A 15,278-nucleotide genomic window follows, 5' to 3' on the forward strand; every position below is an offset into this window, starting at 1 on the left:
GAAACATATACATATCCTTATGCATAAAAATCATATATTTAGCCTAAAAAAACATGCAAGGAGTTGAACCAAGCTCTGATACCATTTTAAAATATTAGGTGAAGAGAATAAATGCAAAACAAATATATATGTCAAAAGAGAGAATCAAAGCAAGTATTTGCAAAAGAGAGAAAGGATAAAGATTTTATCTACTTCTTTATTTCTTAAACTGTGAGTCTCTTTTCAAATGATTCAAAAGTGTATTCAAAAACTCAACGACTAAGGTAAACATCTAACAATATGTCATAGCTCCTAAACTACGAGGAAGAAATATTCCATTGAACCTAAAATCTTCAATTGTACGTTTCATATAAATAATATCTTTCTATTGTCAAATCTAGATAAATTTAGACTAATGGATTATTAAAGTCTTAATTTTGATTCTTTATGAAACATCAATTTAAATATTCAGAATATGTCATAACTAACATCCTTCATATGACTTACATTATACTCTGGTCAGAGATTTGATTTCTAATATTTATCAATATTTACTTTAGAACTCATATCCGGATCGAATCAGTAGATATTCAAAACCTAATACTTTTCAAGTCAACAGACTTCTCTACATACAAATAATACATGACCAGTATGGTTTGTTTTATGGGATGTGACTAATCCCGTCTATATTCATCACGTGAATCACACATATCCATATCAGATCTGACCGTAATATCTCAAGTCAAAGAATTACTGTGTACACTAGTACGATCTTATGATAAGTCATTGAGTATAATTTAATGACCATGTGACTTATTGTTATTGGTCATATTCGAAAAACGGTTCTCTAACTGTTAATCCATATTAATACTCTAATTACATGTCATCATCATCATCCGCACTATGTCATCTAATGACATTCAACGAAGATATTCAATATATCTATTATGTAATATAATTATCTAAGTTATATCACGTCTATAAGAAACGATTTGATAATTTAGTTTGTATTAAGTGAGTTATTCAGAGAATTTATATACATACTTTATATTATAACAAAATAGTGAAAATAACTTATTTATATAAATAAAAAAAAAATTTTATTAATATATTATTTAAAAATTATATATAAAATAAAATATTCTAAAATCGGCAATGCAGATAATTTTTAGGATATATACTGACATTTTCTTTATTTATGGATGCAATCACGGTGGCGTCATGGGATGGGTTAGATTCTGTTGATTAACTAAAAAGACTCGCAGCAAACACGTGTAGGGTGTGTAAGTGGCTCATAGTATCATCGTCATTGTTCAATTATACCTTGTCGGGTATTCATTTATTTTTTGATGTTCTATTTTTTTTGGCTCTTGCTCGGGAGACCTTCTTCTGCATGGTCAGGCAAAAGAGAAATGACCCATCTGAAGTCAAAGGGCACGTGGGGGTAATGGGAATTTGCTCTTCAAAATATTATTTAATTCTTCAATGTGTTATATGCGGGTCAGCTCAGCTTAAAAAGACGACAAAAAATCTGCAAGCCAATAATTGCGTGAAACACTACAGTAGACAGCCAGCCAGCCAGCCAGCCAGCCGACTTTCGCTTACCTATAAAATAAAATATCTGGCTGTCAGTCAAGCCGATTCGCTATTTCTTCTTTTCTGCCTCTTCTTCCCTCCAATCGTTTTACAATTTCATGGACTCCCACCCCAATCCTCGCTCTCGCCCTCGCTCTCGCCCTCGTCCCAAACTCGATCGCCGAAACGCCATCAAAAACATCGAATACGAAGCTTCCTCTTCTTCTTCTTACGACGATCACCACTCCACCAATCTCCGTACTCTCTCTCTCGATTTATCCCCTTTGACCGATCACAAAACCAGCTTTCGAATTAAAGGCATCGACGGCGAATTCGACATAATTTGCCGCTCTTTGGGCCTCTCCGGCCCCGAAGACTTTGCTATTCCCGCCGCCGCTTGGGAGGCCCGAAAGGCGGCTCGCTCTTCTTCCGAAGTTGCCCCTGCTTCACGGTCTCGATTTAGTAAAGATGAGGAGTTAGGCCAACGTAATGATGGTTTTAAAGCTAGTGTCTTAGTTGATGAACCTCCAAGTAGTTTGAATTCAATTACTCAGAGGACCACTAACGGAATCAACGGAGATCGGCCGCCGGTGTTGGCACCTCCTCCTGCGAGGCTACGGCCAGTTCTTGATAATTTTGGCTCGACTTGGGATATATTGAAGTCTTTTGCGCCTGAGTCGGATGAGGATTCTTTAAACTCGCCTGTTCGGGCAGGTTTTGTTAGTTCTTTGGGTGAAATTGAACGAAATGCTCAGAGATTAGGAGAAGCTCATGATGATGATGCTGAATCGGATGAGGACTCTTTGAATTTGAACTCGCCTGTTCGGGTAGGGTTTGTTAGTTCTTTGGCTGAATTGGAACGAAATGCGCAGAGATTAGGAGAAGCTCGCGATGATGATGGCAATGATGGTGGTGGCGGTGGTGTTATTAAAAATCAAACTAGTTTGGTTTTGGAGCCAGTGTATAATGTTTCTCCGAATGGGAAATTTAGAAGAAATATTACTTCGTGGCAAAAGGGTGAGCTTTTGGGAAGTGGATCTTTTGGGACTGTTTATGAAGGCTTTACAGAGTGAGTATATTATATATTATATTTATAGTTTTGGAGATTCTTCAAGGTTATCTGAAGTTCATTTATATTGTGTTTCTCTTAATTACATGAAGTTGATAAAAGTATTTGATAATTAATAGGTTAAATAATGTTGGACTATAACAGAAAGTTCTAGGAACCGGTGAAATTCTTTTCATTCTTATTTTTAAAATTTTACAAGTATAAATGGACGAGATGTGATTTTGTGTAGAAGGGTAAAATAAATCGACAGAATGGAAATGACATTTATCTGTGTTGTTTTGAAGGCGTTCATAAATTATTGCAATAGTCTAGATGAAGAATTTTTCTAATCTTATGGAAGAGTTAGATAAAGAAATTGGTTTTCCCCTTTTGTCAAAGTGATCATTGTAGTTGGGCCCCCATATTTTCACTTTTATTCATGTCATGAATTACACTAACCTGTATGTATTACTAATCTATTGTTGGAGATTAGAAATGATAGAATATGATGATGACAGCAAGGAATGGGTGAAACCTTTAGAAAGTCTTGAAGACATAACCAATAAGCTTCCTTTCTGTTTCAATTAATTATAGACTAATCATTAATAAAATCAACAGCAATGCTACAATGAACTTTAGTATTCCTCCAAATGTCGACCAAAATTTATAGTGACTTTATATATCAAAATTTCCATCTCACTAACTGTTAGTACGTCTTCCTTCGATGTCCTCATGTATAAATGAACAGTTTTCCAGCATGTGAAAAGTTTAGTCAAGTGCAGATTATATCCTACGTAATGCTTTTGATTGCATTACCTTTGGATAGATATCTGTTCCTTGTCCTCTTCTGACTAAGGTGACAAAGCTGCTAAGAGCCAAAAAAAAAGTAACAAAAGGATTACTTACAGGTTGTATTCCATGCCAAATAATTCGAGTACCTGCTCTATATGATTTTGCAATAAGTATAACTCAACATTTGGTCAATCTCTGTAAATACTCATTCTCAAAATCTTATTAGTTACTTTTAAGACCATCATAAATTTAATACTTTTATTGCTTCTTGTTAATTTTGGGCATGTTTTTTAGCACAGTAAGTGTTATAAATAAGAATAATTGGGCAATTTGCATGCCTTTTACATTAACCAATTTCATGAAAGGTAAAATTAATCTCTTTATTTGACTTTTTGTACTTCAATGAGTTCTATGTTTTGTGGAGTATGTATTGTGTTCTTGAGTTTCAGCTTTTCATGTGTTAATTTATAGAAATTGATAGTTAAATAATATTTGGTATCGAAACCTTTGAATGAGTAAGAGACAACCTTGAATACATATATGGACCAACTCAAATGTTTAAGGTAACTAAAACAATTTAAGCCCAAGAGACACAGTTCAAAGATAGAGTTGTTAAAAATGAGAGTACTTGAGAAGGTAATAGAAAATTGGTTATATTGGGACTTGGGTTTTGAGAGCTATCCCACCAAATTCTGCCTTCAAATTGTTAGTAAAATTATCTATCTTCAACTGTGGATGTAACCTAAAAGGAACCATGAAACTTGTCTGCTTTGTGTGATTGTCACTATTATTTCCATTTTAACTCATCCCTTATTTTTCTCTTACACTAATCAAAATTGAAGTCTTTTATGGTAACGTCAACTATTGTGATTATCAAACAATCATTTACATGGCATTGAAGATCTTGGTGGCTTATATCTTGGATCTACTTTAAAAATGATTTTTAATGACCGAGTAGGAGCCTCTAAGTACCAAGAGGCAGAACTAAGATACTTCTAAAAGATAAGCTAGATTATGATTTATGTTTCAATGACACTTATATACAATTATAATTGCAAACACTAAGCATTTTCATATTATGTTAATTTGTGCTAAAGTTCAGACTAATAATTTCTGAGTTTTATTAATATGCCTTTTCATGTACACGTAATTTGTTGGTCTCTCTTATGCTTTTTTTATTCTTTCTTTCAGTGATGGATTCTTTTTTGCTGTAAAGGAGGTTTCTTTGTTGGATCAAGGAAATCAGGGAAAGCAGAGCATTCTCCAGCTTCAGCAGGTACAAAGAATGGTTTTGTCTTGAATGAAGTTCCTTAATTAAATCCTGCTAATTTATCTGCATCAGTTTGTTAAATTCATGTAGTTTTATAGTTTGGTTTTGCCTCTTACAACCATTGTGTTCTATTTAGCTGAATGAAAGATTGCTATCTTATACTCTGTTTACTGGCTCAGGAAATCTCTCTTTTAAGTCAGTTTGAACACGAAAACATTGTTCAATACTTAGGCACAGACAAGGTATGCATCTTATTTCAACAACTGGTTTCTTTCTTTCATTTCTGCAAAAAAATGCAAATGAAGTAAAGAACTATCGATTTTGTGCTTTAAAATACAAATAATTATTTTCAAAACAGCAAAATTATTGGATGAGATGTGTGGGAGGTGGAGATCTATATATCCATAAGAAAAAAAAATATTTTTATATTTGATTGATTAAATAAATGAGAAACATTTAAAGAATGATTGACATACATATTGTATTATCTTCTAAGGATTGTAAATACTTTTGACATGAAATAATAAAAAGCAAGAATTTTTTTTAAATATATGTATGTGTAATAAACTGATTTTGTCATACTATATTGGAGTAGTTTTGTTAAAATAACTAGACATCACTTAAAATATGGTGGCATTCCCATTAAACGAACCAAATTGGGCTATGAAGCTCAAGATGTAAATCTCAACTTTATACTTATCTTAACTTTCTTTTTTTTTTCCAAATATGTTTTAATAAACACTCAGCCTACTATAATGTTATTCAAATATTTAACTGAATGCATGCTTCTGTCCCTGTTTGACATCAACCCTGATGGACTTTTCTTTAATTTAGCATATGAAATTGTCTTGCCAATTGCACAACCAATTGGATTGAGGCATATACAACTTGAACCTGCTTAAAATAATATCTAATTTGCCATTATACCTCCAGTGTAGTCATAAAAAAGCCTATAATAAGATATGGTTTTGGACAAAATATAGGTATGAGGTCTAGTTTACAAACATACTTTATAAACACACACACGCACTCTCTCTCTCTACTTTACATTTTTTATATTGGATATTTTAAGAGTATTGCCCTGACTAGATGAGTTGGGTTAAATATTCTAGTGAAAGTCACAAAATTCTAACTTAGACTAGAATATTTAAATCTACCATAGAGTTGTAGACATTTAAATCGTACTTAAATAAGAAAATTATGTAAGGAAAATTAAAACTAACTAAAGAATCATTATCAAATACATCAGTTCCTGGATAACTACAAAAATATGGATTCTAGATTCCTCATCATCTGATTATTTACATCTTCGCCTATTTCTGTTCAATTTTTTTCGTGTTTAATTCTAGTCATGATTTCAGGATGATAAGATGCTTTATATCTTCCTTGAGCTTGTAACGAAAGGTTCACTTGCAAAGCTCTATCAAAAGTATCATTTGAGGGATTCTCAGGTTTCTGCATACACAAGGCAGATCCTTAGTGGTTTAAAGTATCTGCACGACCAAAATGTGGTTCACAGGTGATAAAATGGTTTTACTGATGAATTGTTTGTTTCTTTTCCCATTATAATGTGTTTGTTCTATAATCAATATGTTTTTGATCCCCTATATACTAACTTATTAATCTGCTTGGAAAGAGTTTTCGGTTGTTTCTTTTTCCTTATTTTGTATGCTAAGATGTTGAACTCAAATGGATTTAACTTCATGTGTGCCAACAAAGGTAGAATTGATTCTTCCTGTAGTTGAATGTTTGCCATAGTTTTTCTTTCCTGGGATGGAATTTGGCAAAATTAAGAAATAATGCAATTGAAATCATAGTTAAAGATTATGTAAGGTTGGATTTGAGCTCGAGCTCAAGCTTGGTTCAATCGAGTCTAGAACGAGCTCAGGTCACACGAGCTCAAGTTCAAGCTCGAGTTTTAAGGATGTTCAATTCATCAAACTTGCGAGTTTAAAAAATTCAATACAAATTTACTAAAACGATGTCATTAGACATCGTTTTAACTAATGCATCAAAAAGATATCGTTTTAGTACCGAACTGAACTTAAAACTTAGTTTGAACTTGAACTTAAGTCAAACTCAAATTCGGTTCCTTGCAAACGAGCCAAACTCGAATACCTTTGGGATAAGCTCGGTGAGTTCGAGTTTTGCTCCACTCAAGTTGAGCCGAGCTCAAGCTTAGGTGAGCTCAAACTTGGCTTGAATTTAACCCTAAGATTATGATAGTATTAGGATGTAATAGAATTGAAATCATAATTAAAGGTTGCGATAACAATGTGATTGAATTAGTTTGAGAGAAACAAGGAATTTAATGAGTTTGATTTAGGATAAGATTTTAGGATATGAGAGAATAAAAGGGGCAACAGCAGTAGGAATAAGGAAGAGAAGAAAAATATTGTCTTTTAGGCAGCTTAGGTTGTGGGCGGCCTCTTAGGGCTGATTGGGAGGTCTTTGTCGACTCAAACGGCTGGAAATGGGATTCCCTGACTCCTTAAATTACTGGTTTATCCATTGTAAACCCCCTTTATATCAATAAAAAGAGTTTCTATTCTCTTTATTGTTTGTGTTTTACTTTGGAGGGGGGGGGGTGTGGCACTAGAGATGGTGGTTGTGGAATAATTGGTTGGGATCCTATCAGAGCTTTTTGAAGCTAAAGCTAAATTAGTTTAGGAGCTTCCATTTTTTCAAATGTAAGTGCTGATGGCTTTTTAGTTCAATTTTCCTTCTTTTGATACCTGATATATTGTCTAATATACAGTGGAATATGAAAATTATTATAAGGAAGAGAAAAGACCAAAGAGAAGAGAAATGAGAATAAGCACTCAAGTTGATAGGATGTAATCATGCTGAATATGCTTTTAAAAGAATAATTTACCATTATTTCATTTACAGGTCAGGAAATATTAATTTCTTCTCCCACAGAGTTGAAATGCTTATATTGCCACAAATATCATGGTTTTGTTTTCTAGCTCAAGGTTAAACAATAGATAATAATAAGAGGTGGGTTAAAATGTTGGGGGATAATTTTCTTGACTGTTACCATTTGGCAGTGGAGTTTCTAAATAGGCTGGTTATAAATTATATTTAAATTGATATATACCATGATATCTTCACATATGAGGCTACTTCTCCTGCAAGAGTGCTTTGACATACCAGTTTTAAGTGTATACAGACATTTTGGCTCACATTTTACCTAAAATCTTTTCCCTTGTAATATATTTACTTTTTATGGTAGCCAAAACGTTAGTAAGTGTGCATAAGGAGTTTAGTTATTGTTTAAGGACATGCAAAAATACTTAAAAAGCAAGTACAGATGGGGAAAAAAATTTTATGTGAATCTACTTAAAGAAAAACTATGAAATCCAATGTACTGTCAGGCCAAGCCATGGACATATGAAGTTTTTGTGAAAATGGTCGATAGGTCCTAAACTAAACAAAGTAAACCTTGTTTCCAACTACATTGCATTTACTTAATAGACGCTTCTGCACCCTTATCCTTCTGATAGGTAATATCATTTTGTTTGGTGGAACTTGAAAATGACAAGTTAAATTTCTTTATTATAGTCCTCAATTTGCTAGTGTATCTTCTTTTAAAACTTCTCTTTCTGTTTTCAAGGGATATAAAATGTGCCAATATATTGGTGGATGCAAGTGGATCCGTCAAACTTGCAGATTTCGGGTTGGCAAAGGTAGGTTTGTTTTGCAACATATCTCTTGTTTATAAAATTCTTAACTGCTACACTTATTAATCTACTTTTGATCTTTTCAGGCAACTAAAATGAATGATGTTAAATCCAGCAAAGGGACTCCATTCTGGATGGCCCCTGAGGTTTGTCTCTTCTCTTGTTGTAATGTTCACCATATCTTAAATTGGTATTGATTTGAAGGTGATTGATTTGCTAAGTGTTGATTGTTACCTTATACTATCAGGCTCTTTTTGGGATATGTATTTTTCGAATTGACATGTTTGATTTAAAGTTATTCATCCTTTTATTCCTTCAATTTATTTCCTTTATATATCTTCTTGTAAAGACTAAATTGAATAGTTTACCTTTGTGCGTTTTTAATTTGGAATATGTTATCTTTCTTTGTATCTCTATCTCAAATGCAAGATATGTCTCCTCTGCTGTCCTTGTCCATTATGAAGGGTATTTAGGTCTAGTTGTATATTTGGGGATCTATTCTAGCTAAGGGCTGGTAAAGGTATGTGCAACCTGGCAGGAATGATGGATAGCACCAGAGATGGGAATGACAAGTTGATTGGAGGCTAGTGAGCTTGACTAGGGAGGAACATGTTAACAGACAAGCAGGGGTTGGTGACCCAGTCAACAAAATTCATTAGTTTTGCTTAGTTTTCTGTTCTGACTAGCTGTATATGTGTTAATGTTTCTAGATTTTACCCCAGTCACTAGTTTTCTGTTCTGACTAGGCTATATATGTGTTAATGTCTCTAGATTTGACCTGTCACTTTTTCACATGTATATTAAATTAGTTCCCACCCCACTCATTTAGTTTTCCTAGAATTATATGAAATGCTTAACTTGCCTGCTCTAGCATTAATTTCTAGGTCTTTTCTTGATCTTGAAGGTTCATAGAGATGTTTATGACTGTTTGGAGGGCTAGGAGGCATTTTTTGCTATTTAGGATATTTCATTTTGGGAACATGCCAATCAATTTCAGACTATGGTGTCAAATTGTTGGAGTGGTAGGAGAGAGATTGGAAAAGAGAAACTTGTAAGAAATAAAAGTCATTATTCAATGTATGTTCCCCAAGTCTTTTCTTGATCAAAATAATTAGGGCCTTTTATATGGGCTAAAACCATACAAAAACACACTCAAAACTCTGTTTATGCTGCGCAGAGCAACTAATTTAATATATGCTGATTACACAGCCATAAAAACATATTTGAAAACTAGATCAAGATAAGCCCTAAGGCTTCTGTTGTATAATTTTTCATACTTTAACTGTTAATTTATATTATAATTTAATTACCGAAAAAAATATATTATAGTTTGTGAAAATACTTAATAATTTGTCTTTTCATAACTATCTGGGGTGGCCATACATCCCTCTGAGGCATTTGAGGTTAACAAAAATGGTTGTCCAATTTAGGTTGTCAACTTAAGGAACCGTGGGTATGGACTAGCAGCTGATATATGGAGCCTTGGGTGCACAGTACTGGAGATGTTAACCAGTCAACCTCCTTACTCTGATTTGGAAGGCGTACGTATTCAGTTTACTGTGTGTTCAAATTATTTTTCCTTTCATTTGATTTCCCTGTTTTATGTAATGTGGCTTGTTTATATTAACATATTATGATTTTTTAAGTCGCTGATTTTTAAAGATTATGCCAAACTTGAGAATGTATTATTTCCTAAAACACCCAGCTTGTAACGATAAAAGGTCATGGAATTAACTCTTAATGATACTATATGGATAGATTATCCTTGTCCGATAGGATAAACTGTCACTGTCCCATTGCTTTGCAGAAACCTCATTGTAAATGTTCAATGTAGTACCCCAGAGTTCTCAACAACTAGAAAATGCCTGAATCAAGTCAATTCCTGTCTCAATAATATCTATCCATCTTCTTTCTCTCTTTAAAGCTGTATGTTTCTTATGATATATATCAAATCTCTTTTTTTCCTTAATTTCATTATATACATTACCCACAAATTTTGCTACTGTTTCCCTTTGAAAAATAAGTTGTTCTTAGAAGGTTGTTACCCATTCAGATGTGTTTTAGGTGGTGATATAATTTTGTATGTGTTGACAGATGCAAGCGTTATTTAGAATTGGCAGGGGTATAGCCCCTGAAGTACCTAGGTCACTTTCCAAAGATGCCCGAGGTTTCATCCTAAAATGCTTGCAAGTTAATCCAAGTGAGCGGCCTACTGCAGCACAGTTATTGGACCATCCATTTTTGAAGAGGCCACTGCAAACTTCCCATGGCCCTGCTTCTCCTTTTTATAACAGCAGATGGTCTTGAAAGCTTTTGATCAAGCTTTGGTGTAGACATGGAGGTAATCTACAAGCACTAGTATTTTGAACAGATATAAATAGTGTTGTAGGTTTGACATCTTGTTTGAATATTTGGTTGTGGATATACTTGAGTAGTCAAAGTTATGTGTATACCTACCTATATGGGGTTTGTTACTCTCCGGTTCATGTTAGGCAAAAAATTTGCAAGGGGTAGCATATGTTACAGATAAGGCTTATTTATTGTTAATTGGATAGGAAACAAGTAAAAGTGACTCCTTACTATGATGTAATGAAAAACCTTAGAGATTCACATTACCCATGAGAGGTTAGCTAAGTGGTTACACCTGTGTTTGCTCTAACAATGTATGGTCAAATGCCATTGTCTCACAGTACCTAAATATTATTGGGCTCTACTGAGGCTCTAATTTACTGAAGTTCACAAAGTGAGGTTGGGGGATTTTAAATTTGAAAAAGAAATTAGAGATTTACATGGAAAGTTAATGTAATTGTACTTTCGTGATATCAATATGCTTTTTTTTTTTTAATGCAAATTAGGCAAAAAAAAAGGTTACTATTTCAGTTGATTTCGATATTTTGAATTTGAGTTTGCATTTGCATCCTTTGTGCATAGGTGTTGTTGCCAGTAGTCTAATGTGCGTTGACAGAAGGCGAGCATGTTGTGAAATTTTTGGTATTACAGATTGAAATGGTGCAGTGTGGGGCAAAATTTGTTTTACACAAAGACAGCCAAGCATGTGTAAGCAATGGACAATGAAGGTAGAGTGTGCATGATTTCTGTTCTGTGGATTACGAAATAATTTCATTGGAAATTATTGTTCATTTTGGTGTGTGTTCTGTTATGATTTGTTTCCTTTGCTTTGATGTTCGGTAAACGGTAAAGGGGTGGCGGAGGGCTCAATTTTGTAGCAGTGTAAAATTGTAAATATGTGATTGGTGTAAATTAAGTTAGTTGGAAACATAACATAATCATTGTCAATTAAATGTACATAATAGCTTTTTCAGTTTATCTATTCTATTCTATTCTATTCTAATGGATGAGTTAGAAATTTGTTTGTTTTGTGTCGTGATTGTGGGCAGTTGGTATTTCATGTCAAATTTTTAGTAGTAATAATTTGTCATTTAAGATGCGCTATGAAACGTTTTTGTTTGTCATTGAAATGTGAACATCCTTATTTTGGCAATTGAATGTCTGGTTTTGAGTATTCATTCGGATACTCAATTGATGTGTTATTATATGATTGATAATTTTAAATTAGGCCAAAGGACTTAGTCCCACCCAAGGTTTCATGTTTTCTCAAATTCTTATCCTCTAATTATGAAAAAACTCAAAGATTTATCTATGGGAAGGTAAGTCTTAACATTTTTTAATAGTTTATAGGTAAAATGATTGTTTTATCTTTTATTCAATAAAATAACTAAAATACCCTTCATTTGAAAATATTATTTTACACTTTTTTAGAAAAATAACCAAAATATCCTCTAATTTAAATTACCATATTATTATAATAATTAAGTAATTCAATGTAAATTATTAATTTACATTTTACCATATAATCACCAAATTAATTTACCCTTTACCCTTTATCAATGCATGGAAATGTAAAGATATAAAACTTTTGAGCTACAACCAGAAGCTAGAATTATGGAATACATGCAATTGAGTAATGTGGAAGTGCAGAAATACAGAATTATGGAAATACATTGCCCAATGCTCGCATTTTCATAGTTATGGATATATATGAGTATAAAATATACTACCAAAATCTAGAATTATGAAAATACACTGTCAAAAATAACTTGTATGTAAAAAGAAAGTAATTAGCAGTACAGAGAAAGTAATTGCAACAAGAACCTGGAATTATGGAAATACATTGCCAAATATATATATATATGATTTATTCATTTTGACTCCAAAAATCAACACATTTGAGTTAAAAAAAGTAATTAGCAATACACAGAAAATAGAAAGTAATTAGCAGTATTCAAAAATTTGTATTCAACTTGCAGCTCCTTAAAATATATAAATGTTTTTATTAAACATTTATGGTCTTGTAAAGAACAGTAAATCCAGTATTCAACTTGAGGTTATATTCCATTTGCTGATTCTGGTCACCTGTCAAGGAGATAAGGGAAAAATTTCATCTCATGGCACTAAAGATTTAAAAATATGAAATTAAGAATTGAAATAGCTGCAAAATGTACCTATTTCATTAATGTACCTATTTCATTTATGTGTGCCTTTGGATGTTCTTTGGATGATAAAGCTGAAGCAAATTCAGATCAGTAGAATTACTTATCATGGTTGGAATAGTTCTCTCTCTCTCTCTCTATATATTTTTTTTGTAAAAAAAGGGAAAATTTAGTTATATAAAACTAAATACCAAGGATATGATCATGTAAAAATTAGTTATAAATAACAGAATTAATAAGATAACAGATAAGTAGTAATATTACCTTTTGTTTTTTCTTGTCTACATTGTTTAGCTTTCATTGGCAGGACCTTTTGTTGAGCCCCAGTTCATGGCATAAACTACATCGTAGTGTTGACACATATTTTCTCTTTCTCTCTTCAGTATCGTCTCTTCTCTTATCTTTTTTGGGTCTATCAGGGTTGGCATGCCTATAGGGTGGTTCTAGCTTGTCTTGACAATCCTCTAGCTAACTCTTTTTTTTTTTGAACTGGATGAATTTTCTCAACATATGTTTTCATATATGTTGAAATTCTCAGCCTCTTATCAACAAACTCTTCAAAGCTAGAAATATTTAAATGCAAGATTGAACAAACTGCATGTTGGCAACAAATCCCAAACAATTGCCACATACGATAATCACATATTTTTCTCTCCAAATCTAGAGTGTAAGTTCTACTAGGTATACTACTCATATTAATTACTTCAAATTCTTTCATACTAGCATATAAAAATAAAGACATTTCTAACTGACTCGATATTTTTGTTGAGTTTTTGATTAACCAGTGGTGGTATTAGGGTTATCCACTCACTACCAACTTTAAATCTACTTTGTAATATCCTCATAATTCTTCTTCGATACAACTCTAACAAACTAAGAATTAGGAGCTCACTATCTTCACCAAACCAACTATTGAATGTCTCACTCATATTATTGGTTATATGATCTTATTTGACTTTAATATCAAAGTCAAACCTAGACCATTAATCTAGTTCATTGTCAATTATCCACTTTTGAGCCTTATCATCAACCATTCTCACTTTAGTTAAGGCATCCTAGAAATCCATTTTATTTTATGCTCTAGAAATTGCCCAAAACAAATTCTTTAGGTGTATTCCTGGAAATTTTTTTCTAAAATTAGCATTTACATGCCTTATACAAAAACGACTCTTCGCAGTAGGCCACACAATTTGTAAAACATTTATTATTCCCCTTTGCCTATCATTTATGAAAGTGATAGGTAAAACATCACCAATGAAATCCTTCAACAACCTAAAGAAATACCCTCAAGTATTATTATTTTCAACTTCACACATGCATATTGCTAAAGGGAATATCCCATTATTGGTATCAGTCGTTACAACGGAGAGTAAGACTCTCCCAAAATAACCCTTCAAATGACATCCATCAACCTCTGCAAAATGTCTACATCCCTCTATAAACCCCTTCTTTTAGGTAGCAAAACTTAGAAAATTGATGAAATCAAGGGTTATAGGGAATTCTTCCCTTATTAACTTCAGGATAATTATAGATCCTGAATTACTCTTCAATAGAATGTGACAATATTTATACAACCAATTGAAAAACTGTGGTGCTTCTTGATTGACATTCTAGTGGCTATTTTTTTAGCCTTATACAACTTTTTTTTATTAATCTTCAAGAAATACTCCCTATCCAATTGTGTTGCTAGAGGCTTAATGTTGGATCCTCATTATGACCTTATAAAACTCCCAAGTTTTTCAAGAAATACACTATATGTAAAAGACTTTCCCTTCATATACCTAGATAATCTACTTGTTCCATTCTCATCTACCTCCTTAGATTCCTTATCACCATTATTAGATTCACAATTGCATAAATTCTCTAATTCCACGTTGCCAGCCTCAATATCATTTCTAAGATCAACTTCCTTGACAATAAAAATTTCATCACCTTGAGATGCATCACTCCAATGAAAATCATCATCCATGCACTCATTTTGTTGTATATGTGTTTCATCCTCATCAAAACTACCACTAATGTCATTTGGGTATGGTGTTTTGGGAGGTAGATTTTGTTGGTTGAGAGGTAGGTTTATTTGTTGGGCATTTGATTGAGTGTTTAGGGGTGGTAAAGTTGGTGTAAGTTCTGTATCTACTAGTATAAATTCAACATACATCTAAATATTTTGTTCCCGTGCCTTTTGGTTTTGTTTAAATACAAACATCATGTCTTCATTTTAGCCTCTCTATTAGACATTTTAACCTCAACCTTAATATTTTCATCAAGATAAAGTTGTACATCTTCATTTTCAATTGCTATATATTGTTTCATATCCTTTATGAACACAATGTAACTATAGTCCTCTAGATCAACCTTGTTATTTCACATGAAAGTTTAAATACTTCAAATTTGAGATTAAACAACATTGTAGAACACAT

The 15,278-nt window shown here is 32.8% G+C and overlaps 1 protein-coding gene across 2 annotated transcripts; it reads left to right on the forward strand.

The window, feature by feature from the left end:
• The first annotated feature begins 1,602 nt into the window (after positions 1-1,602).
• On the forward strand, positions 1,603-11,699 carry LOC123214600 (mitogen-activated protein kinase kinase kinase 1-like). Of its 2 annotated transcripts, XM_044634471.1 has the most exons (9): positions 1,604-2,623; positions 4,586-4,670; positions 4,844-4,906; positions 6,026-6,183; positions 8,281-8,353; positions 8,434-8,493; positions 9,778-9,888; positions 10,442-10,688; positions 11,279-11,699. In XM_044634471.1, the coding sequence occupies exons 1-8, from the start codon at positions 1,674-1,676 to the stop codon at positions 10,652-10,654; spliced, it is 1,713 nt and encodes a 570-aa protein (XP_044490406.1). In that variant the 5' UTR covers positions 1,604-1,673; the 3' UTR covers positions 10,655-10,688; positions 11,279-11,699. The 2 variants fall into 2 exon arrangements, with proteins under 2 accessions (XP_044490407.1, XP_044490406.1); XM_044634472.1 differs by lacking the exon at positions 9,778-9,888 and having other exon boundaries at positions 1,603-2,623.
• The last annotated feature ends 3,579 nt before the right edge of the window (positions 11,700-15,278 follow it).

This window comes from Mangifera indica, chromosome 4, assembly GCF_011075055.1.
Source record: "Mangifera indica cultivar Alphonso chromosome 4, CATAS_Mindica_2.1, whole genome shotgun sequence".
Taxonomy (NCBI): Eukaryota; Viridiplantae; Streptophyta; class Magnoliopsida; order Sapindales; family Anacardiaceae; genus Mangifera; species Mangifera indica.